The sequence below is a fragment of the Myodes glareolus genome, chromosome 27, assembly GCF_982192425.1.
Source record: "Myodes glareolus chromosome 27, mMyoGla1.1, whole genome shotgun sequence".
Lineage (NCBI taxonomy): Eukaryota > Metazoa > Chordata > Mammalia > Rodentia > Cricetidae > Myodes > Myodes glareolus.
In genome coordinates this window covers 23,832,496-23,859,216 of record NC_142052.1, presented here as the reverse complement: position 1 = coordinate 23,859,216, position 26,721 = coordinate 23,832,496, and the positions used below count along the sequence as shown (strand labels likewise).

Below are 26,721 nucleotides of genomic sequence, written 5' to 3'. Positions count from 1 at the left end.
TATACTCAATGAGTGCTGTGTGCTCACTCACAAGCTGTTTTAGTTAATTAAAAAAAAGCTCCCCTTTTTCCCAATATTGTTATTTTTAAATGTCAAGAATCAGATGTCTGCTGTTGAGAGCTATTGTACCGCTGCCAGTGACTGCCTGCATCAGGGTTTGGAGCAGGAGCATGGATTGGAAGACATTAAAACTGTTTAATTCTCAGTTGAGATGTGGTTGGCTTTTGTACATTTGGAATAGGGCATTGATGGCACATCTCAGGGTAAGTGCTAATAGTTAAGGAAACAGAATAGGCTGGGAGGAGGGTTGTTTTCTTTTTCCTTTTCTTTTTTTCCAAGTAGAATTCTTGGTTGTGTTTATGTTTCTTTATATAAATGTTCTGTGTCGAGTGAGTGGCATGTTAAGCCATTCAGAAGAGAAAGATTTTTAGATTTCCAACTGTTCACCTAAGAAGAAGGAAAAAAAAATCCTTTCGAATCGAGTATTCAGCATTCGTCCTTCATCCAGCAGCAGAAACAGGAAAGGGGAAGGGAACCCTCTCTTCTCCCGTGGAGTAGAGAGACACACAGAGGGAGCGAGCGAGCACAGACAGGGACCGAGGAAGCCAGCGCTCTCAGAGATGAAGCTGTAGGCAACAAAATGATCGACCTTTTTAAGGCTGAGTGGGTTTCTTCCGTCTGTGTGCAAGTTTCCAGGAATGGAAGGACTGGCCAGGTTTGGGTATAAGTCACTCTTTTATTACTCTGTGTTTGATGTGTGTGAGTAGTTGGTTTGGAAGGGATTTTTGCAAAGAGGGGGGCAGTGTACGGATAGTTTGGTTGTTCTGTTATTCTCTTTCGTCTCTATAAACAATGCCTCGTGTGTCAGAAAGGGCTAACAAGCTAATGTATGTACCGATGGCAAAAATCAGGTGAAGACATCAGGTGCCTACAAGTCACTGTGCGCAGAGGCTCCCTAAAATCCTCTTTCTCATGGCCCTGAAGTACATGTTAAGGAGCTGGGAAATGCTGAATGGCTGAGGATTCGAATGCGATCGATCATTTTTCTGAACAAGAATTCTCAGCACTTGCTGGTCCATTTAAGAATTTAGATTTCTGGATGATGGGGTTTCGTTTATTTTTGGAGTGATTTTTGTTTTTTGTCTCATCTGTTGTTTGCATGAGATATATCACAGAGATCTTTAAGAAGCATTCCTAGCAAATGTGAGCTCAGGCTTTATTTTAAAGTGCAGGTACAGTTATTTGTCAAAGCGGTCTCAAGACTGTTTCCCTCTTTGCCCAGTAGGAGGTTTTTTTTTTAATTTTGGTTTTGTGTTTTTTTTTTTTTTTAGTTTTTTTTTTTTTTTGGCTAAGTTTTCTTTTCTTTCCTCCTGTCTTAAAACAAGTTAAATTATACTGATTCAGTTTTAACTATTTCATATGAATATTATAAAACTGTCAATTCTGCTAATGACTTTGCTAACTGCAATGTTGCCTGGCTGTCTTGTCTAAAAACCTTATCAACTACATTAATAATAGTTTTCTTTATTTTTAATTGGTATTGCCAAGGACCTTGAGTACATTTTATATGTGGTTCATACGTCCTCTGTATCTTCATGTTAGTAGAGATGCCTCTCCCACTGGGAGACAAGGTGAGGCTACTCCTGTCCGATGCTAACTTTGAATGTGGGAGCTCTGACCCCGGGAATTCTGCCGGCCTCTGTCCTCTGATCTGATTCTCTGCAGTTCTCTCACTAAGGTCTCTATCTGCCTAATAAGGAGAGAAAAACAATTGGCAAGACACCCTGAGAAATCAGGAGTCCAGGCAGACTCGGCACATAGAAGAGGATCACAAGTTGCTCTTAAAGGAAACTTGGTGATTCTCGGTCTGCAGCTCAGTGCTCTGAGACCACTGTCAGCAGCGTGAAAGCCCCTGGGGAGCCCCAGACAGAGGTTTCTGTGGACATCTGCTTCCATCACCAAATTGCAGCCTACTAATTAAAGAAGCAATGTTGATTTGGAGAGTGTCAAAGAGAAAATCCAGCCTGGGGTCACTCGGTGGCCGTGGACTTGATTTCTCTTTTTCTTCTCTCCCTTGAGAATCACTTAGTGGGTTACAATTAAAGGTAAGAAGGTAAAGGTCCACCAGGTCTTTTGGGAATTCAGCTTTAATTCCAGAACATTTGAGATCATGGCATTATGGGACTTAACGGTGATTGTGACTGGCAGAATATATCAGTTTCTTGTTCTAGGTGTGTGTGTGTGTGTGTGTGTGTGTGTGTGTGTGTGTGTGTTGGGCTAGTAAGAAAAGGATCTATGGGAAACCCTGACTGGAGAGGGAGGAGGAGAGGGAGTGGGGGGAGTGGGAGTGCATTGAGAGGAGGGGAGAAAGTGGAAATTTTTATAAATAAATAAATAAATAAGTAAATTTAAAAAAAGAAAAGGATCTATGTAGCACTTTTGTACTGGCTTTGGTTTGTAATTACTTTGGTTTGCAATTAGTTTCTGTTTTTCTCCAATTTTTGGCTCAGTGTCTTTTAGTTGATCATTGTGAGTTAAAGTTCAGTGAGATCGATCTTTCAATTAATTAAGCTCAGTATTGTTTTTCTCATTTTGGAAAAATATGTGTTGCTAGGGTCCAGGACCACAGCATCCAGGCAGGGTTTACTCATGTGAAAATACCGTCTTCTGTGGGTCTAAGACACAGAAATCTCAAATTCCATATGTTTCCAAACCACAAATACCACCTACCAGTTTTATGTCCTTAGACAGGGAAGTCTGATGGACGGAAAAAGCAATCTGTGTTTTCAGGTATGACTTGCTTACTGTCAACAGTTTGCATTCGGTTATGTGACTTTACTGCAACATGTATTATTCATCTGAAAAGTTAAACCCAAAGTTTTATTCAGAGGGAAGAAAGCACTTACAGCTTTGCTTATAGGACTCACTGACCTGTTTCTCAAGGCCTTCTTTCCTGGCTCCCACCAGCAGGTCAGGAGCTGCTATAGGAGTGACATCATAACACAGAGGGCCATTGTATTCTTCTGCATATCTAAGTGTTCGTTTATGTTCTTAGACGAGAGTCAAAGTAAGGAAGTGCTTTCTTTTCTTTCAGTGAAGGATTCCCAGTTGGAATGGTTTCAATTTAGCTGATCCTCCAACCTCTGAGCCCTCTCTGTTTGTAACTAAAAGATGATGGATGGCATAGAAGCTATTTGATTACTGTTAACATGATCAAACTAGGTAAAGGGGGGAGCTGTGTGCAGGAAAACATCATATATCTCTCATGTTTCCTGGGACCAGGTCCTCATTTTCAATTCTTTTGGAGATGACCCACATGGGCGGGGAAGACCTCTTTTGATGCTCTGACCCTATGAATGTGAGAAAATGCAGAGTGTACCTTTAAATCTGCTTTTCTCTATTGCTAAAGTCTCGTGCTGTGCCGTATTGTGTGTGTCTGAGCCACACACTGAAGTTTCTAGGTAAGCTCCTGATATTAGGGTACTGTTCCTGCTCACTCAAGAATGTCTCATCATTGTCCTCGGGGAGTTAGGAATGCTGAGCTCACTCTTGTGAAGCATTGTGAGTGTTCCTGTGTACACAGGTGTGTGGATCTACCCCCACCCCCTCCTCAGCACCTGGGCACCCACACTCTGCAAAACACATCCGTGCTTTTGATGTCTTTGATCTCCGATGGAATGAGATCTCTCTTAAATGGGCCACTTCGTGAAAGCCGCGAAAGAATAGTTATGTAGTAAGGAGCACCCCCTCTTTTATTTTTCAGCAATCTAAGTAAAAAAAAAATCATTACCTTACTTTTCCAGTCTTATTTCAGATCATTAATGTAGGCATGTCCTGACTCCCTGGTGTGACAAGGCAGGTGTCAGTCCTTTTCATTCAAAGGCATATTCAACAACCATTAAAGAAAATGTCTACTGCTCTGTGTAGACTTTGAAATCCCACAATTTAATATATACCTTCGGGATTATCCGATACCCTGATTTAACCATCTAGGGACTTAACATCTTATTTTTGTTTCCTTCTAAATTATCATCTTCTGAATGACAGATACTCCTCTCTGGACCATCTCTCCTCATTCACAGTCTCTTCCCGATAGTCTGGACTCTATTGCTTCCTGTTACTTTATGTAGTGACCATCTTATAAAAGAATCTTCTGGAATTAACTGCTTACTCTTTTCAAATGACAAAAGGAAGAACCTTAACAAGATCTGTCATCTCAGAAGAGCCCTCCACTGGCAGTCTTTCCGCCTGATGACCTGGGCTCTTTATTCCCCACTGTCTCACACATTCTGCTAAAGCCTGGAGACTCTTTTCAAACTCCTGCGGATACTTTCTCTCTACATCCGTTGGAGGAAGTGAGGAAAAAGAGGCAAAGAGAGTGATGTCAGAGTTGCATGTGACATGTTTGTGCTTTAAAAGGCTCATAGGAGGCAAAGATACTTGTCAGCTAAATAATTATCTGCAATTCGTGACTCTGTAGTCACAAACTGCATATTATAGTTTTATTTTATTTATTATTCATGTGTGTGTGAGGAGGGCTGTGTGTGAATGCAAGTTCACTTGCGCACACATGCAGGTGGATATCCGAGGACAACTTCCAAGTGTGTGTCTTCTCCTGGAACCCACAGGGTTTCAGGGCTTGAACTCAGACTGTCAGTTGACACAGCAAGTATCTTTATTGGTTGAGCCATCTCACCAGCCCCATGTTAATATTTTTAACTCTTCTTCCCTCCCCCACCCCCCCAAATGGCTCTATTTCTCTTGTTACACACTGATTCTTCCTGTGTCCCAATGATTTTACTAGGGGTGGACTATGATCCAGAAGAGGGCAAACAGAGCAGAACAGACCCACTTTGGGATTTGTGATCTTTAGGTCCAAACTCTTAAGAGTGCAGGGTCTGGATTCTGAAGATGGCGTGCTTCTGCCTGGCATCTTTGACGTCATGGCAGTCAGACTCCTTCAGCTCACCTTGTCAGGATAAAAACCATCTATAGTTTCAAAGGGCTATGTGATGTAGCACACATACATATGGCATATATAAATTATACACACATATAATAATATGGAGGATAATACGTTTGGGACAATGACAGCAAATATATTAAATCAGGGCAACTGCACAGAAGCTAAGAGAAGAGTACACTGGAAAAACAAAAGGCTGAAATGCACCTCTTGATCATTGCATCCAAAATTAGAGAGTGAGTGACTGAGAAAAAGATCTGCCTGTACAGCTGGGAAACACTACCTGATGCAAGATGAGATGGTATCTACATGGGTACAAGTAACCACAACTCTTTCCGTGTAAGCCTGTATTGAATCGTTTTAATAGTCACTTACCATTGAATATCCCTCTATCTTTGCAGTTTAGAGGTAGCTCCTTCCCGTAATATTATGTGCACAAGAATTGCACTGATGGAGTCTGTTAAGTGAGGACTTCTTGCATCAACCCAAGAGATTCTGATGGCACACATCTGGAGTGATTCCAATAGAATCCAAGAAGCTCAAGAAACTCAATTCCAGAAAACAGGAGGCTTAGTGTCTCATGTGCTTTCCTGTAGGGGGCAGTAGAGTCTAACTGATGGAAACAGGAGTTTCACATGCTCATCCAAGCTTTGATCCTGTCACTGGCTTCCTACATCACTGGACGCCCTCTACCTGATGCTTACATTCCTTAATCTGTAGAATGGGCATGAAGATACGACTGTTTGTTTCAGGAGCTAGGGAAGAAAATTGAGGACTTAGGAAATGGGTTGAAATAATAGTGTGGAAGGTTTTCAGAGTGCATGTCCACCATGACATGTTCTGAATCGTCTCTCTGTTTCGTGTATCATAGCACAACACGTTTTATTTTCTATTTTGCTCACATAGGCATATCTGATTCTACAGACAAGGAAAACCTCCTCCTTAACCCCCATTTCCTCCTACCCCCATATAAGATGTCTATCTTTTGTTTTGGGTTTTTTTTTTTTTTTTGGTTTTTTGGTTTGTTTTGTTTTGTTTTTTAGAGACAGGGTTTCTCTGTATAGCTTTGGAGCCTATCCTGGCACTTGCTCTGGAGACCAGACTGGCTTAGAACTCACAGAGATCCACATGCCTCTGCCTCCCAAGTGCTGGGATTAAAGGCATGCGCCACCACTGCCTGGCTGATAATGGTATATCTAAATCACAATGAGGAAGCTTCCTTTACCACGTGCCAACTAAACACATAACATCTGTCACTATAAGTAAGAGGTCTCCAAAGGGCCAGGTCAGAGGTCATCTTAGCCTCAGTAGAGCAGCTTTTCACACGGCTTGCCAGATCACAGTTCCAGCCTGTTCAAGAGTTTCACGGAGCCTTGCATTTACTTTGACAGTTTTAGTCACCAATCCCCCACTGCCTGATTCCAGGTACCTTGCTAAATCAGCAGGATGAGTTTCACGAACAGGAACAACTGTGGCATGTGTCCACAAGGTAACTCAGCCCACCCTTCCACCCTTCCTTTATGAGCTTCGCCACTTCCCTGGAGAGTGTCTCCTTCATGGCAGCCAGACAGGGATGCGCTTCACAGTTGAAGGGTGGTGGCCATTGTCCTTTATTGCTCTTGCCCAAGGTCCTTGGGTAACCTTCCCATTCTCTGATGCCTGATACACCGTTCTTTCAAGACTGTAGAATTCCAAAGAATAAACACCTGGTGAAGGCAGGTCCCTTCCCAGACCTCCTCCTCCTCCTCCACAGAACCATCGGCCCAGATTTTCTTGCAGCCGTCTGTCCGCTGGCAGTCAGCCCCAAGTCCTTCCCCACCTGCTTCCTACGACCACCCAGACAATAAGAGCAAAGCCCGTGGATGCACAGAGGATTTCATGGAATTGTTTCCTGGCAGTAGAAGATCTTGCCGTTTTGTTTTGTTGTTATTGTAACAGTGACGGTAAGTGGGGATAGAGATTGTTCTCTGGTCTCAGCGGGACTCTGTTAGGTCACGGGAACCTGCAGTCTATTCTTAGAGATCCTCCTGCCTGCTGTGCGTTCAGCTGGGCATCCATCTAGCAGGCAGCTCATGCATCAAGGATTGGCTCTGGAGAAAAGCGTTCCCCTTTAGAGTTCCTTTAAGGGTTCTGATTACCCATAATACTTGAGGAATTCGCAGGGTTTTTCATTCTCCCCTCTCCTCTTCTCTCCTTAACTAGAAGTTTAGCTTGCTTCTCTGTAACTCGGAGTATCAGGAAAAGTAACTGTCATCTGTTTGCAAATGACACTTGAGCTTTCTGCAGACGACTTCCCTGCAGGATTGCTCCCCCATAACACTCCTCCAGCCTCCCAGTTGATTTTAGATAGTTTCCTGTTCTCCCACATCTTGGAAATATTCCGTAGTGCGCTGAGCAGACACTTTTAGTCAAAAACGCCTATAAATAGCTAATCCCTCCCCCCTTCGTACTGCCTTCTCTTGGAGGCCTCCACAAAGAAGGTGAAACAAATCCACCCAAAACAAGAACCCTCTGCGAGGGATGCGTGGTGAGGCTTATGAAAAACTCAGATCCATGGGCCGGAAATTGTTGTGTAGGGTGTTCGGCCATGTTTGACTGCTGCGGTCACGGCGCAGAAGCGAAGAAACGTCTTATTTTGTGGCAGGTGATCTCACGGGCCAAACAAGCCATAAAAAAAAAAATGTCTCCTCTGGACTCCGGTGCTTTGAAAATGCATACTTGGACACTCATGCTACTTTAAAAGAAAAATAATCCTGAAGCCAACTGTAACTTATTAGATTCAATTTGTAGGTCTCAATATCCAATCCCTGGGGCTATTCCTGAGTGGGGAATTTGAGGCTGATCTCATGTCTCCTCCCATCTGCCCTTACTAACAGGTCTTTGTCTGGCTGGCCAGCCTAGTATCTTGTCTCCTGTGTCCTGACAACCATAACCATCACCAGGCTTCCCAGCATAGGAATTAGGAAATCCTTGGAAGACTGTGCCTGTGTTAAGAGAGACCTGAATATCTTCCTTCGCTAATTTTACTAAAAACAGACCTGACCCCTCCCATAGGTGGGGTTAATCCCAGTTCCTCCTACGTCTAGCTCCCCCTCCCATTCACACCCCTAAGGGAAAGAGAACGGAGTCCAGCAAGATCCCTGCTCCCTTTGCTTCATCCTCTCGCGCGCATTTCACTTTTTATCTTACTACAAAATGTGAGATAGAAGACTCACCCAAAGTCATCGTTTCCAGACTGAGTTCTAGAAAGATCCCTCCATCACAGAGAGCAGTGGGCCAGTAGCAACTGCAAAGTCTTCCTTGGCTCCTCCTTTCCTATGGGGTGATGCGCCTTCCTAGTCATGTGAGAGGAATGCTCCACCCACCTCGGTGAGCTAGTGCTCAGAAAATGCCTTCCCAGATCTTGCATCTTCCACTCCAGTCAGAAGCTGTCTAATTTGATGTTGAACTGTGACATGTATGGCATCTTCCTTTTTCTTTTTCTTTTTTTTTTTTTTCATTTTTCAAAATGTGTTCTAGCTGAGTTGATCCAGTTGGTGCTGACTTTATGTGCCTCCATACAGGGCCATCCAGTTGAACATGGTAATCCTAAAAGTGACTACATCCTCAAAAGAGTCACCCACGTTCCTTCGGGAACTATCAGCTGCCAGTTGGCTCCTCAGTAAGGGCTAGGGCCTGGAGATGATCTGCTTCATCTCTACTCAAACTTCACACCAGAGAGCACACCCATAACAGAAACAGAGATGTGAACAAGATAGAACCGACATGTCATCTTAATGTGTGTAACCTGATGATTGTAAGTGTGCTCACGGATTGCCAACCATCAACACGATTTCAGAGCATCGTATCACTCATAAAGGGATTACAGGACTATTTAGTCATTCTCCTCCTCCCGCCCCCCGTCACACACACACGCTCCCCCCTCAGTCACCAGGCCACAGACACTCACTTGACTTTCTACTTTGTGTCCCTGTGTTCACCTATTTTGGAAATATTTGTATTTCTGTAACTATAATTAGCCAATGCCTCCACAATCCCCCAACCACTCACACCTTTGCTAAGAACCGTTTAGCTCACTACTTGTATGCAATAAACCCTTTCAGATTTCACATATGTGTGAGATCATGGGACGTTAGTCTCTCTGTTCCGGTTCCTAGAGAACATGATATTCTCTGGATTTATATGTCTTATCACAGATGACAGGATTTTCTTCTCTCTGTGGCCATTGTATTTCTACCATATTTCCTTTATTGGTTTATATGTTGATGAACATCATGGATATTGTGACTATTTCTGTCATAATCTGTGCTTTGAGGATGTGTCTTCAGCACACAGATTTGTGTACTAAAAGTTCAATGGTCTCCTGGCCATGTGTAGAAACGCTACGATGGCAGCTCCACTCCGAGTATTTCAAGGAAATCCCATCCTTTCAATGGTAGCTATCCTAATTAAATCCTCGCCAAAAATGTAGGGTTCCCTTTCTCCTGATTTTTGCTGATGCTTGTCGTGTGCTGCCTCATTGGTGGCAATAACTATTCTAACAGGTGTGATGTGTGACTCCATTTAGTTTTATTTGCATTTGTCTGATAATTAGTGCTGCTGAACACTTTTTAATACCTTTTGCCATTTTCATGTCTTCTTTTGAAAACATTGGTCTTTTGCTCATTTTCAAACAGGATTCTTGGGTCTGTTTTCTCTTGAGTGTTTTTGTTTCTGACAAATTCTGAAAGCTAACTACTCGTCAGATGGGTGTTTGCAAATGCTCTCTCCCATTTTGCTGGCTTGTCTTGCTGGGGCACTTTGGAATGCTTCTTGCTGTCCATAGGGCTGCTGTTTAGTCAGATGTAATCATATTTCTCTTTTTTCCTTTTGTTATCTGTGCTTCTTAGAATATATCACAAAGGTCATTGCAGATCAATGTAAAGGCACCTCCCCATGTGTTTTCTTCAAGACATTTCATAATTTTGCAAATAACATTTGGATCTTTAATCCTATTTTGAGTTAATTGTATAGAAAGGTCTATATGCTTCTATATGAAGATTACACCTTCCAAGACCATTTCTTTAAGCATCATTCCTGCCCCCATTCCTAGATCCTCTGTCAAAACCAGCTATGCATGTTTTGGGGCTCATTCCTAACCTCCTGTTCTAGTGTGTGTTCCAATGCTATGCTATTTGATGACCCAGCTCTTTCCATACCACAAAGGGGGAGAACACTGAGATTTCACTTCACCCATCCAAAGAAAATTTAAAACTGTCTTTTGCATTTCTTCAACCCACTTGTTATTTGGGAGCATTTATCAAACCTCCATATATGTGTGCATTTGAAAGTCAGACAATGTTATACCTCCATCTTTGCCCTTTTAACTCAATATTTCTTTGTGCATTGGGGATTTTATGTTTTCATGCAAATTTCGGAATTGCTGTATTCTATTTCTTTGAAGAGTATTTTTGGTGTTTTGATTGGAGTTGCATAGGATCTGCAGATTGCTTTAGGCAACAAGAGCATTAAACAATATTTATGTGTCAGATCCATTGAACATCAGATCTTTCTATTAATTTGTGATTTTTTTCAGCTTCTTTCACCAGTATTCTATAATTCTCAGTGAGGGGATATTTCACCTCTTTGAAGAAATGCAATCCCAAATATTACTTTAGCTGTCGTAAGTGGGAATGAGACTGTTTTCTTCATTACTTTTTTAAATGGTTTACGGATCACATGCAGAACCACTACTCACTTATGCGTGTTGGTTGTTGTTGTTTCTCTGAAACCTTACTGAATTCATCTGGTAGACCTAACAGTTTTTAGTGGAATCTCTAAGGTTCTCTATATAAGCCTATATCCCCTGCAGATAGGGACAATTGAACTTACTTTCTTTCCAGTTTGGATACCATCATTTCTTTCAGCTAGTTGCTCTGGTTATAAATGGTAATACTGTGTTGAAAAGACATGGTAAAAGTGGGCATCCCTGTGTTGCTCCAGATGTTAAGGAACCACTTCCAGGTGCTCGTGTTCAGTACAGTGGCTGTGCTTTGTCATAGAGAGGCTCTATGGTAGCAACGTGGAATCCTTTACTTCATTTAGTAGAAGATTTTATTGGGAAGGGGTATTGGCTTCTGTCTGCTTTTTGTCTATTGAAATTATAATAGGGTTTCTGTCTAATTTTGCGAATGAGTGGGGGTACCACAGTCATGGATTTGTATATATGGAAGCATCCTTCCTTGCATGCGTGGAAAGAATCACACTTTTTCAAAATGAACAATCTCTCTAATGTATTGTTACTTTTCATGTGCTAGAATTTTTTTTAAGAAATTTTTCATCTGTATTTCTCAATGATATCAAAGATTTGTAGTTTCATTTATTGGTCCATTAACATGGGGGACCTCATAAGAATTTCAAAACATCCCTCTCTTTCAACTGAAATGATTTGAGAAGAATTAGTTGTTCTTTGTATGTTGAATGTAATTCAAGAATGGCACCGTTGGACTCTTACCTATTAAAATAATTACTTATGGGAGATTTTTATACGTAATTTGTACAACTTGTAATTGGACTATACAATTTTCTTTCTTTATACTTCAACCTTGATAGGTTATGCCTCCAGGAATTCATCAAATTCTCCTTGAATTATCACATTGTCATAATAATTGTCCCAGTTACTTTTCTGTTCTGACAAAAGCGAGGGAGAAAGGGGCTGGTTTCACCCTGTGTGTCCAGGGTGCAGTCCACTGTGGTAAGAAAGTCATGGCTGCTCATGTTGTACCCACCGTCCAGCAGAAACCAGAGCATGCTCATATTCCGCTTGCTTTTCCTTTTTATATAGTCCATGCCCCCAGCCAGAATGTAGTGAGTCTTCCAGTCCCAAGGGACCAACTCTAGAGCATCCCTTACAGCTGCATGCAGAGGTTTGTCTCACCAGGGATTGTAGATCCTGTCAGGTTTACAGTCATTCACTACTTCCTATCCCAATACTCTGCCATCATTCCTTGTGCTTCTGATGTGTTTGCTGCCTTGACTCTGCTTTTATTCAATCTCTGAATTTATTCGAATCTTCTTGCTCCTTCTAGCTAAGCATTTACTTGTCTTAACTTGTCATTTTCTGGCTCATGGCCTTGCTTGTTTTCCTAGTCTATATTTCATCTATTTCTGCTTTGCTCTTTGTTATTTCCATCCTTCTGCTCATTTCATTTGGTCTGTTTTTCCTGTCTTACTGTTTTCTTGAGATTCACCAATAGGTTCTTTATTTGGAGTCTTTCTTTTTATGAAGATGTTTATTGCTTCAATCATACTTTCCAGAACTGCTTTTGATACACCCTGTGTTAGTTACTGTTCTGTTGTTAGGAAAACACACCATGACCAAGACATCTTATAAAAGGAAGCATTTACTTGGAGGCTTGCTTGCAGTTTCGGAGGGTTAGTCCATGATTCTCATGACGGAGGACTTAATGGCAAGTAGGCGAGCAGGCTCTGGAGCAGTAGCTGAGAGCTGCTTACATCCCGATGCCCAGGCGGCAGCAGGAGAGACTGAGCAAGGCTGGGTCTAGCGTGGGCTTGTGACACCTCAGAGGTTTCGAATCGGAACAGATGCCCCCATCATTCAAACCACCACACAGCCCACAGCTTTTGGAAGAGTGTGCTTCTATTTTCACTTGTCTGAAGAAATTTTTCTGTTTTCCTTTTAATTTCTTCATTGACCCGTTGGCCAACTGGAAGCATGTTATTTAATCATAAAGTTTCCAAGTTCCTCTTGTTACTGATTTCTAGTTTTTGTGGTGGGAAAGGAGACTCGGTGTGACTGCAGTCCCTTGCTGTTCTTAAGATAAGCAGCAACTCTCCTGGCTACCATTCCCCGTGGAATTACGTATGTGATTGTTGGGTGGAATGCCGCATAGGAATACAGCTTAAATCTAATGTTTCTTCGTTGCTTTTCTGTCTGGAAAACCGTTGCAGAAAGAGGAGTGATGTGGTTCCCTGCTGCTCTTACATTGTACTCCGTTTGTATGTCCATTACTGTTTGCTTTGTGTATTTCGGTGCTCTGATGTCGAGCGGGTATTTTATTTTACTGACTTTTATTAGCATACAAAGTCCTTGCTTGCATTTGCATAAGCTGTTTCTCTGGCCCTCCCTGCCCCTCACTTCCCACTCACAGCAGTCTCTTTCTAGTCCTGCTACATGTTTTCTATTAACCTCCCTCCTCCAAAGAAATAGTCATTCACCAGACCTGGTCGCACACACCTTTAGTCCCAGCACTTGGGAGGCAGAGGCAGGGGGATCTCTGCGAGTTGAAGGTCAGCCTGATATGCATAGCAAGTTACAGGGTATCAAAAACTACTACTGAGTGCCAGCCTCAGCTGGTACTAAACCACAGGGTTCAGAGAGGACTTCTATGACAAGTGAAAACTGGCTTGGGAATGGGGTCTGATGGGGCAGAACGAACTGACTGACGTAGGCACGGTTTTTCCTGCGTGTTTCTTTATTCCTTGGGGGGAAGATGAAAGAAGGGAAAAGAAGAAACATAAGGCAGGAATAAGGGCAAAGCATCAGACGTACGGGGAGATCTCCACAAAGCTTTCAGTTTGTGAAATATGTATGTATAGTATGTGTACGCATTTACACATATTCAGTATGTATAGGCATACAGACCAGTTAACAGTCCCATAGACGGTAACAATAGTATCAAGCATGCATTTTCACAAAGTCACAAGAAAAGGATGGATCTGGCAAGGAGGCCCACTAAGTCTCAGAGGCAGCGCGGTTGTGAAGTCCCCTGCAGCAGAAGACACCGCATTGGTAGCTATACTAAGCATCTAGTTAGGTTGAGTTAAAAGGAATCTCTTCTGAGGACCTGCTTTTGACTCTAGCAGGGTACCCAGGTGAGAATTTTTCTCTCTGAAGCTAGTTTTAGTGACTCAGGCCTTTTTCCTGTACAAACAGTTAATTTCCTGGGCGAGGACAAATACAGAATATTAGTAGGAGCCTATTAAGTCAGAGCAGAAGTCAGGGTGTCCTGAGTCTGCACTTAGAGCAGACATACTGTCTCCTGGATAAGGCTCCTTCCTTATCAGTGACCACCGTCTATAAAGAAAGTTTGTGGGGGCTATTTTTGTGTAGATTTTGGCTCTGAGAACAGTGAGTGAGTGAATCTTTCTCATACCAGGGCTTCATGGAGTGTGGGGGGGGGGTATCCATTTGTCATACAGGACAAGTCAGGTTTGTACACTGCTGGGATACTACAGAAGGGAGAGATGCCGTGATTTCACAAGATTTGTACAGAACTGACAGTGACTTATCCAAAGGACAGGTGTACCCAAAGCTCTACAATAACGGGTTAGTCCAAGTGGGGTGTGTGTATACACTTCCCGTGGATAGTCCAATAGTCCGTCAGCTCTACATTTGCAGTATACTTGTGGGCTCACCTTGCCAGAGCAACTTAAACCACAAAGTGAAACCTTATCTCAAAAAAAAAAAAAAAAAGGAAGGAAGGAAGGAAGGAAGGAAAGAAAATACTTTTGGAGACTGGGGAGAGAACTGGATGGATAAAGCATTTGCTGTCCAAGTGTGAAGACCAGAGTCAAATCCACAAAATCTGCATAAAAATTCAGGTGGACACAATGGCCCACCATAATCCCACACACCAGAGGAGATACAGGATATACCCCAGAGCAAGCTGACTAGCCAGACTAGACAAAACAGTGAATTCCAGGTTCATGGGAGACCCTGCCTCCAAGGAAGACACTTGATACCAACCTCAAACCTCCACATGCACTTAATATTCATGTGCACATGCACTCACATGCATTCAGTGACAGGTACATACATGTGCAGTGCACACACATACGTACTGTTTTGTTTTGTTTTATTTTTTACTATTTCTTTGTCCCTGTCTCGTGGTCCTCTCTCCAGTCTTATGACTTATGCCCACACTCATTCCCACATGTAAAAACCTAAAGTTAGCCTCTGCATAGGAGAGTATAACCTTTTTAAGTGACCTCACTTAATGTAACAGTTTCCAAATCCATCCATTTCCCTGGACACTTCAGAATTTCACTTTGCTTTATGGATGAATACACTTCCATTGTATATGTGTGCTACAGCTGTATTATCCTGTTATCTGTTGATAGGCATCAAGGGTGATTCTATTTACGTGGAAGAAACATGAACGTAGAATAGAGTAGAATATAGATTTCTTTGGGTCTGTACTAAGGAGTGGTGTAGCTGGATCACCTGATCATCATTCTACTGTCAAGTTTATTGAGAAACCTCCACATCTGCTTCCATAGCAGCACACACTAGTTCAGCGGCGTTTGTTTTCCTGATAAAAACCATTCTCAATGTAGTTTTAGTAGTTGTTGAGAGAGAGAGAGAGAGAGAGAGAGAGAGAGAGAGAGTTGTCTTTGTGGGTACGCACTAGTGTGTCTATATCTTGTGTTTGTGGGTGCAGACGAGCGTGCCTATGTCCGTGTGTAGAGAGGCCAGAGATAATGCCAAGTGCCCCTTTCCAGCCACTCTCGGCTCTTGAGTCAGGGTGTTGATATTGGTTATTTATCTGGTTGTTGTGACAGGCTATTTGACAGGAGCCATTTGAGGAAGTAGGGGGCACCATTGCTCCCAATCCGAAGGCCCAGTTCATCATGGTGGCAGGAGCTTGAGACGCCTGGCCCCGTTGCATTTACAGTCAAGAAACAGGGACAAATGGCCATGATCAGCTGACTTTCTCCTTTGTGCCTAGTCCAGGACCCTAACCCAAGCAATGCTGCCACCACTTTCAGGGGGTCTTGTTGTTGTTGTTGTTTTGTTTTGTTTTCTTGCATCTTGAGACTGAGATCATACATTTTTTAATTTTATCATACATTCCAACCACAGTTCTTCCCACCCCCACCCCTCCTCCAGCTCCACTTGCCTCCTCCCTAGCTCCCACATCCATTCCTCCCAACAGTAAGGCCTCCCATTGGGAGTTAACAAAGTCTGGCACGTTAAGTTGTGGCAGGACCAAGCCCTTCCCCCTGCTTTAAGGTTGAGTGTGGCATTCCACAGGGTGGGTCTTCTTACTTCAATTAAAGTAATCCAGGAAATGGCTCACAGACATTCCCAGAGGCTAACCAAATTTGCATAATTCCTCACAAGCACACTCAGGGTATTGTCTTCTGTGACTCTGAAGCCCCGCAGGTTGACAATTGGTGTTACCTATCACAGCTTTTCACTGAACAGTTTCTAGAATCCACCTGTCTCCACCAGACCTCTTGCTTCGGAATTAACATTCCGGCACGTTCATAGGCGCTCAGACTTGCGCCTACTCAGCCTGCTGAGACTCATCTCCCCAGCCCCCAAAACACTTCTGAAATATATATTAGCCTCTTGCATGTCTTTTGAGAACCACCTCTTCAGTCCATTAGCCCATTTTTTGACTGGTGGTTTGAGTTTTGTTTGATTTTTTGCAGTTCATTTTATATTTTAGGTATCAATGGCATCTTTGACATAAAGAGTGTTGGAGTCTGCGTTTCCAATGGATACCCGCGCCCGACCCAGGCTGCACGCTTCCTGAACTCAGGCCCACGAGAAGGATGATTGTCCTGAGGGTTGAAAAAGGAGACACACACACAAAAGAAACCTGGCTCATCTACAAGAGTAAATGGCAACTTTATTAAACTCAAGTCAGATATTTATACCAGTGGGCTAGAAAGACCGAAAATGCAAAGCCTCCTCCCAACCAGGAGCAGTAGGGAAGATTAAAGCTTCCCAGCCCTCGGGCAGGGTCAGCTAGGGGAGGCAGGCTATCGGCCCACTGCTAAGACCTTGAATACAAGTGGAATCACCATAACAAAGAGAACCAGGTTCTAGTTAGGTTATCCCCTCAAGCCAGAGCTAGTGTAGAGTCTCCAGGAAGTCGGAGGTCACACAGCCCTGCGAATCGCCAGGTGAGAAGGGAAGAAACTTTGGTAGCTACAAAAGAGAGGAAATTTTTCTCCCACCCTATAAACTGTGTGATCTGGTTCCCTTTGTTACACAAAGTTTTCTCTTTTCATGAAATTCTGTTTGTAAATTCTTGAGGTTATTCCATGTGCTATTAGAACCTGTTTAGAAGGTTCTCTCTGCCTACACCAAGAAGTGTTTTTGAAGTGTTTTCTTCTAGTAGGTTCAGAACTTAAATTCAAGTCTTAGATCTATTTTTAGTTGTTGTTGTTTGTTTGTTTGTTTGTTTGTTTGAAACAAGGTTTGTTTGTTTGAAACAAAGTCTGGCTGGCTTGTAACTCTTTATATAGGTCAAACTGGCCTTGAACTTGCCTCTGCCTAAATGCCAAGATTAATGTGTGCCACCAGGGCCTGCTTTTGCTCTATTTTGATTTTTTTGATAGAATGAGAGATATGGATCTAATTTCATTCCTCTCCAGGTTAATTGGCCTAATGTCTAATTTTGTACCAGTAGGGAGCTGTCTTTGCCACTGGAGCACTGTAGAGAACTGTAAGTCAGAGGCCATGGTACCTCCAACAGTGTTTTTTCTGCTTTGGGTTGCTGTGGCTGTTGTCACCTTTTGCATTTCCATTTTGGTTTTACTATTTTTTTTCTAGTTATTAGCAATGCCATTGGAATTTTGATGAAGACTGCATCTGCAGATTACTTTTGTAAACATAGCCAGTTTCACAGTATTAATTCTGCCAGCCTAGCAGCATGGACGGTCATTAAGTGGTCTAGTGTCTTCTTCAATTTCTTTTTGCATTGTCTTAGAGTCTTCATTGTAGAGGTCTTCCTCATTCCTAGATGCTTTCTTTGAATGTAAATGTAATATTTTTCCAATTTTCTTTCTCAGCAACTATGCTTTTGATTATAAGAAATCTACCAAGCTTTACATATTGATTTTGTATTCTACAATTTTGATGGGTATGTTTACCAGCTCTAAAGTTTTCTGGTAGAGTATGTGGGATCTATTAAGTATAGAATCATGCTGTCTATAAATAGGGATAATTTGATGTCTTCCTTCTCTACTTGAGTTCTTTTCATATCTTTCTCTTGTCTTACTACTCAGTGCAAGACATCATGCACTATATTGAATAAGAATAGAGACAATGAACATCCTTGTCTCATTCCAGATTATAAAAAAAGTGATCTCAGTTCTCTCTTCTTAGAATAACATAGGCTATAGGTTTGTCTAATGTAGTCTTTATTTTGTTGAAGTATATTCTGTCTATTCCTAATTTCTCCAGAACTTTGTCATGGAAGGTATTTTGAATTTTGTCAAATATTTTTCCATATCTACTGACATAATCTTATGACTTTTGTCCTTAAATATTACATTTATTGGCATATATATGTATCAAGTATTATCAAGTATGTATGATTAAGTTTTATAATAAACTTAATTATAAAATATGATCTTCTTAGTGTGTCCTTGAATTTAGTTCACAGGTATTTTGTTGATATTTTTGTATCAGTACAGACTTTTTGTTGTCTTTTTCTGCTTTGGGTATCAGAGCAATGCTGGTTTCATAGAGTAACTTTGGTACTGTTCCTGCTCTCGCTTTTTCACAGAACTATTTGTATAAAGTTGTCCTCAAAAGTTTGGTAGAATTCTACAGCGCATCTGCGTGGCCCTTGGCCTCTTTCTGTGTGGAGATTTTTTTATTACTGTTTCAGTGTCAGTGACTGTTATGAATCTGTTTAAATTGTCTGTATCCCCTGGGTTAAGTTTTAGTAGAGTTATGTGAACTAACTTAGAAATTCGTCCGTTCTTATATGTTTTCTAGCTTTTTTAAAACTATATTTTCTGAGTATTCCCTAATGGTCTGACTTCACTGTAGTCTGTTATAAAAACTCCGTTTGTCTCTAATTTCTTAATGTGTGTCTTCTCTTTCTTTGTGCTAATTTAGCTAAGTGTCTTCTGTTCATTTTCCAAAAGAACTTTTTTTAGGAACTCTTTTTTATTGACTCTGTATGGTATTCTCTTATCCTCTGCTTCATTATTTTCTGTCCACGTCTTTGTTATTTCTTCCTCTCCACTGGGGTTGGTTCTGGCGTCTAAAGTGCATGGCTCTGGTGTGGGTGCTTCCAGCTAGACCTTTCCCTCGTAGGGATGCTCTGGCTATATGCCAGAGGTTCCGATACACTGTGCTGCTATTTTCTTTGTTCCCAGAAAATTTTTCATTTTCTCTCCAGTTTCTTCCATGAACCACTGTTCATTCAAATATATATTGCTCAGTCTGCAAGTTCCTGTATAGTTTCTCAGTTTGTTTGGTTTTGGTTTTGGTCTTGGTTGGGCTTTTTTGCTGCTGGTTTGTAGGGTTTTTTTCTACTCTGGTCTGGTAAGATGCAAAAAAAAAGTTCTTTAGTTTCTTTGCACTTGAGAAGGCTGCTTTGTGGCCTTCCTCACACAGAGAGATTCTTATTGTCTTCCTTATGTATTTGCTGGGTGACCATATGCTAATGTGATCATTTTGGAGGTTTCTGTGTCATGAAGAAGAAGGTCTATTCCTTATCTGACAGGTGGAATATTCTGTAGACATCTCTTGAAACTAGTTGATCAATGGTATAGTCTATTCCTGAAATTTCTTTACAGATGTTTAGTTTGAAAGACCTACCTAAACATACTTAGCAGTCCCAAGTATCATGTCAATACCTATGTGGCATTTTCTGCATTCTTTAAGAAGAAAAGTAAGTGGGCAGAGTTAGATAAATACTAGAGAGGCTATTTTAGGTGTATAAACCTTTGTAGACGTAGAACAATTAAAACACAGATATAAAAGCTTCTTCCAACCTACAGACATTGAAACATGATAGCTTAACAGTTAAAGTATAAAATTTTAAGTAATCATAAGCAGTGGGAGATAGAAAACCTAAGTAACTGAGGTTTACAAATCAAAGTAGGCAATCACATAAAATAGAAGGTATTGTTCCATGCCTTTAGACCACACTTTCTTTTCATTGGGCTGAAACGGTTTCTCCTCCCCTTGGCCTGTCCTTGGTATCATTCTCCATGGCTCTTTAGTCCAGTCTCCATGTGTACCTTTCAACAACCCATGTGTTTCTGTCTGTATTTCCAAGTAGGTTTCCTACAAGCTGTTCACTAGCAGAGATTGATAATGCTGATCGGAGGTGGCATGGCTGCCGTGGTCATAGTCCCCATGGCAGTGACAGTAGCCTGGGTTCTTTTCTGGGGACAGTTTACTGGCTAGTGTGCACAAGGCAGGGAGCTGGTGTGAGCAATGGATCTGTGTATATGGATACAGTGGTATAGTAGCCCTGGTCCTCCGTCTTGCAACTGTCTTCATCTAGTTATTCAGATGGTACTTTTGATTCAGTTTTTCCACTCTGTATCATACTTTCAACCACATGTGAACAGTATAAATGACTCAAAAGAGCATCCTTACTAAATACTTCCCCCCCACCACCATGGCCAATGCCCTCCCAGACACTGTATCCCAGAGTTCCACGCTCAGGTACTCTTTAGATGCATATATTCTTATACATTTGTAACTCTTACAACCTCTTGCTAAATCCTTTGACATAATGGTTGTTTGTCTCTTCTTACGCTTTTAGAATTTAGTGTCTTTATCTGGGTACAGTTAGGTCTGTTCTCCTTCCTTTCTCACCGTTTTTCCATCCATTCTACCTATTTGTAGCCTCGTAGGTAAAAATCAGTCTTTTGTTAGCAACATTTGACTGGGTCCTGGCTTTTTTGTTTGTTTGTCTTTTTCATCAATATAGATATTATATGTCTTTATATTGGAAAACTTAAGCCATTTATAGTCATTGTAACTGATGTTAGATAAGAACTTATTTCCATCATTGTCTTAATTATTTTTAGATCTTACCTTCTTTTTTCCTCTCATATGAGCACATAAATTCTTATGTTGCTTTCATTCTGTTTTCCTCGGCTGTAACCCAGAAAGAGGAGTTGACTTTTTTTCAGAACACACAAGCCCCTCACTTTCTAGCTGAATGCTTTTTAGATAGCATTACATTGAGAGCCTTTTATATGCAGCCCATGCCGAACCCTCCGTGGTGCTGTAGGGGCTGCTCTAGTTTCATTTCTGTTGCCGGGATCAAATACCCTGGCAACACAGCAATTGATGGGAGAAGAGAGCTTATTTCGGCTTAGCAGTTCCAGAGTATGGTTCATCATTGTGGAAAAGACAAGGCAGAAACTTCAAACAACTATTCACATCGCACCCACAGTCCTTAGCAAAAAAAAAAAAAACAAGGTACATGTATTGCTCACTGACGACTGGAGGCTTGCTTGTGCTCAGCTCAATTTCTTCTTTCTTATATGGTTCAGGAGTCCATGCCTAAGAAAGAGTGCCAACCACGTCTATTAGCTGAGTTTTCCCACATCAATGAAATTTAGACACTCCTCCATAAATATGCCACAGACCAACTCAGTATAGACAGTCCTCATGATAACTCTTCCCAGATGACTCCAGGTTACTTCAGGTTAACAATTACTAACCATCATAGTGGACAGTGGTAACCATTGCTAACCATGATAGTGGACATTGGTAACCTTTACTAATCATCCTAATGGACAATGGTAGCTATTGCTAACCATCATAATGGACAACAGGAATCATTACTAACCATCATAGTGAACAATGGGTAGAAATTACTACCCATCATAGTAGACAGTGGTAACCATTACTTAACCATCATAATAGACAGTGGTAACCATTACTAACCATCATAGTGAACAATGGTAACAATTACTAGCCATCATAATGAACAATGGTAACAATTACTACCCATTACACTGGACAGTAACCATTACTAACCATCATAGTAAACAATGGTAACCATTACTAACCATCATAATGAACAATGGTAACATTAAGAAGATGAAAAGGGAAGAAGAAAATAAAAGCGATAAAAAGAAGAGTTAGAACTTGCTGAGACAGCTCTGTGAACCTGTGTTTGACTTTTGTTGCTCTCAATTTGCTCTTATTTCTGACATTTCTGGGTTAGTCATTATTACCCTTGTTTTGCTAAGGAATTAATATATATTTGCTCACAATTATATTGCTACTGAGTGACAGAACTGAAATTTTTGCCCTGGTCTGCTTGAATCCAAAGTCTGCTCACTTTCCGTGACACCCAGCCCATGCTGTTCCATAATCATTTACTTCAGTCTTCCTACAAGATAATTTTTCCTCACAGGAATTTATTTTCTTAATAGAAATGATTGACTGTGAATGTTAAAACTAAGTCTGCCTGTGTAACAAGAAGTGATGCTCAGACCAGTTTGGAAAATGGCCATTTTTTGGAAAGCAAGGACTGTATGAAATTCACTTGGAAAGTCATATGTTTAAGGTTGAGTTGCAGTAGAACAATATTATTCCATACAGCTGGAAATCCACATCTCAACCCAGTAAATAACCGTTACTCACAGCTCTTGTTACTGATTTATTTGTTCGTCTATTAATTTTAGAAAGAACCGTCATGACCGAGCCAATAAAACCACTCGGTTGTAGTCATAACTTTGTTCTTGAAGTTTCTTATGCCCAAATCAGCCCTGTCTAGTGGTTCAGTGTGCTGGGCAACATTTGCTTCTATAAGCAGCAGATTCGCAGAAGTAGACTAGGAATCCCCAAGCCCAGTTCCTCTATATATCAATATAATTTATACATTGTCTGCCCTTACCTTTGTGGAACCTGATTATCATCTTTAAGATGTATCATGAATCAGAATTCTGCCTAGCATGAGCTCCATATTTCCTACAAGGTTGGCTAAATATTTCAGAAGGTCACTAATTTTATAATATATTAAGTTACTCATACCAGGTCTGAAGGAAATTGTATTTTTGTCAAAGGTCTATCCATAGATTATCACTTAACTGCTCAAAGAAGTATAATAGTGAGTCATATAAATCTGGTGTAAGGTAGAGTTTGTGCTAAATCCTTAGAAGCAATACTATGGAACAGCAAAGCCTTTGAAATCTCTCAGGACGCAGGTCGTGTTCACTGATGACCTTGGAGTCCACATACTCTTTGCTGTCCTACTTCCTCCCTTGTTTAGAGTTTTCCTTGTCTGCATGAATCACCACAAATACATTATTGTTCTGGCAAACCCCTATATAATACTCTTCCCTCTTTGTTTAAACTCAGATAAAGTTAATTTAAAATGATGAGTACAGTCACCATATATTCCACAGCTTCCGTGTTCCCTCATCTCAATGTTTTATAATAAAGTATTTCCACATAGAAGAATGTTAATTGTTTGTTTAATAGGAGTTTATAAGGAATGGAAAAAAATCACTGAAATTAAACCATGCCAATTCAGTCTTGCTTATATTTTTGGAAGCTGTTGTTAGATTATCAAGTAAATAGAATATAGCACATTTCCTAGCTCTCACTGATAGTAAAAATGCTCAATTATCCTAGTACATAGTCTTTTTGCATTAACTGGTTCTCAAGGGTATAATGAAAAAAAATGCTTAAAAGTTTAATAAAAACGTCATTCTGAAAAAACCTTTTACTCAACCAAGATTTATTTCATAGCTGTTTGGTTCAAACCAAATGCTGGGGCTAAATGGCCAGACAAAAGGAGAGAGGGAACTGGTGATTCATTCCATACCTCTTTGGCCCAAACCTAAAGCTAGGGATAGGTGGCTAGATAAAAGGAAAGAGGGAATTGACTTGCTTGTCAAAGAGTAAACAGGTAGATAACCTGCTTGCTCAGCAGGTAGGATAAATAACATAAATCAAGATTTTCTTCTGTAATTAACAAGATGGTCTGTAGTATTTTTTTTCTCAAATGTACAAGTTTCCCAAAGAGAATCAATAATCTGTATCCGAAGCACCAAACTGTGTAAGGCCAATCAATGGGATCAGGGTGAGAAATGGGCATAGAGCTGGTAGAGAAGAGCAGAGGCTGCAGACTCTTGTGCCCGCACAGACCTCTGGCTCCAGAAGCCGTGAGGCTGAGCAAGACCTAGAGAAGGAATCCACCAGGAACAGAGCACTGTGGGTGCGACACATGTCCTCTGATTTACACCAGAACGCCCTGGTGTTCACAGACAGTGACTCTGTGAATTCAGTACACGTGGAGCCTCAACGGTCACACGCATTACAAGAACTCAGCCAGAGGTTGGTAAAGAGCAATGAATATGTTTATTATTCTACCCAAACCTCACTTTATCCCCAGATCACACAGCACCTTCTCAGGTAGTATTAGATGATTTTTCTAGCAAACGTATCAAATCCCAAGTCGTGTGGAGGTCTTCCTATTATTAAAAATGTGTAAAGAAAGACATGATTAAAACATCATGTTATGCCCAGATCACAGGGTCCCCCCAAAACCAACTAGGATCCGAGTCCTGTATATAAAAGCAAAGAGCCTTTCTTCTTACACAAGGTTGCAAACTTGGATTCTCCATGTATGCAATATATTGGAGTTATCAGAGAGTCCTGAGCTCAGTTGGGGTTGGATTTTTATAGTAGCAAAGTTAGGTAAGGGATTTCTAAGGTCTAGGACCCCTGATTGACTGACATTTTTCTGGGGGTGCCCTGGTGAAAAGCGATGGATGTGTGCTGGCAGGTGATCCTGTCTACAATGGCTGGAACGTTAGGAATTTCCTTTGGATGGTCTGTCCCTGGGTGATGCCAGTTTATGGCTTTTCCTGGAACCCAGTACTGCCTGCTACAGCAGCCGTGTAGCCTGGGCCCCACAATCAAGGACAGAGCATGCCATATTTCTACAGTGGTTAAATTAGATGACCCCTGGGCCCCATTTAAAGCAGGTCATCTAACTCCATGTTGCCCATATGGTAGTCATCTGCCACATGTGATTCTTTGAAAGCTCAGCTGTATTTAGGAAATTTGAAAGAGTTTCTTAGTCACAGCACACCTGTGTTTGAAGTGTTCAATAGCCACGTGTGGCTAGTATTCACTGAATGGACAAAACATCTCTGAGACATTTATCAAAACAGAACATTCTAGTGGACAGTGTTGTGTTTTGTTGTTGTTGTTGTTGTTGTTGTTGAAGTTGTTGAATTTTTTTTTCGATTTTGGCTTTTGAGTTTAACCAAAAAAGTTAAGGTTCTATTGTTATGACTCTATGGTCAGAAGAATGTAAGCTAGCTGGTAACTTTCTCTGTGCCTACTTAGGAGAGGTGAGTTGAATCCTAATTAAATCCTGACTCTTACACTTACTACACAGCAAGCACTCAACTGTTCTTATCTAGTTTCCTTGCCTTTCAAAAACTACTTTGTAGAATAGGCATAAGGAATGAATTACTTAAAGTACCTTATCAAAATGCTAAGGACATGAAGTGTTTTGGATTTCAGACTTAAATAGATTTTTTGATATTTTGCATATATAAGTATATATACATATATATGTATGTGTATATATGAAATGGTATTTCTTAGGGTACAATCCAAGTCTAAACACAAAATCCATTTATGTATTATATACGCCTTATACACATAACTGAAGGCAGTTTCACGTGCTATTGTTTAGTGTGCCTCCCTTGGTTGCAATCTGTCACAAGACTTCCTGTGAAACTTCCCATTTGTAGCCTTCTATGTTCAAAAGAATTCAGATTTTTTGAAGTATTTTGGGTTTTGAATCTTGGGACTGTAAATGCTCATCCTATTTATTCAAAAAACAAGCGTGCAAACCTGTTCTTTGAGTTTATTTGTAAACGATAATGTTTTGTCACTTGCAAGAGCTTCATCTAGGGGCAAAATGATCCAGAACTTGGCCTTGTTCAGTCAGATCTGCTACAGCCTGTCCAGAGCAGGGCCATGGGCACAAACCCCTCTCTTACATCAGGTGGCATGATAGGAAGACATAGGAGACACTTTTAACCACTCTGTATGCTGGGCTTTTGCCCAAAAAGAATCTTCTAGAAGGACCCTTGAGTTTGAGTTAGCTATGACAGTGGTTTAGTTTTAACTCTGTTTCCATTCCATTGTTCGCTGAAAATTTCATGTTGCTGGTCCCTGAGTATCAGTGATACTTAATGTTATTCTTGTAAGTGAACGTTATAAGCATTGTTCTGCTTTGATAGGAAAATCTAGTAGACTCTTGTACAATAAGCAAGATGTACTTTCAAATTCAAATTTTGGGAGGATTTGTCAAAAAAGTAGTGCTGTCAACCTCATTTTTTGCTCACCAAATTTCAAAAATTTTTCTGATATTGCTCCCCCAAATGATGTTTGGTCATCTTTCAAGTTTAGTGAGAGAAATTAATTACTTCAACATAGCAAGTTAGGAAGACACCACTGGCAGCAAATGCATTCAAAAAGCACACCAAGAAGAACAAAACCCCATTTTGTTTGGAGAATGCCTTAATGGAAAGTAATTCATTGTAAACTAATAAATGGTGTAAATTGTTAAAGTTCTAAAATAAACTAAGGTAGAGAGGCCAGTCTCCCTAACGGTCAACAGAGGGAGCTCTCATGAAGGAAGCATCTCAGGGTGACCCTCCCACAGCTGGGACAGCCCAGAACAGAACTGGCCAGTCTCAGATTTTGGTGGCTTCTGAGTTCACCCTTCCTCAGAAAGGGTGAAGAATGGAGGGGAATGTCAAATGTAGACTGTAGGACATACCACCCACCTAATCCAGATGTCCCTAGCCAGAAACTGAGAGCCTTTAGGGAGACCAGAGGTGAGATTAATGCACTACTGAATTACTATCAGCCTTCACATGTACAAAGATACTAAAGTAATTCCTTGTAACTTACCTTATGTACATATATATGTGAGTATGGGTATATGTGTGTCTCTTACATATATATACAATACTTGTGTGACTGTGAGTATATGCAT

General features: G+C 41.0%; 1 protein-coding gene across 19 annotated transcripts in view; it reads left to right on the top strand.

Annotated features, from left to right (window-relative positions):
• Dlgap1 (DLG associated protein 1) overlaps positions 1-26,721 on the top strand; it is an 809,700-nt gene that overhangs the window by 512,062 nt on the left and 270,917 nt on the right. For 3 of the 19 annotated variants that reach the window (XM_085684198.2, XM_048435706.3, XM_048435696.3), the window contains exon 1: positions 113-263. The exons of 6 other annotated variants lie outside the window; for them this stretch is intronic. In XM_085684198.2, the coding sequence (XP_085540324.1) occupies positions 171-263 (93 nt within the window). In that variant the 5' untranslated portion in view covers positions 113-170. Of the gene's footprint in view, positions 1-112; positions 264-356; positions 722-26,721 lie in introns of those variants that run through there. 10 more of the 19 variants (XM_085684203.2, XM_085684205.2, XM_048435727.3 and 7 more) reach the window with 8 other exon arrangements.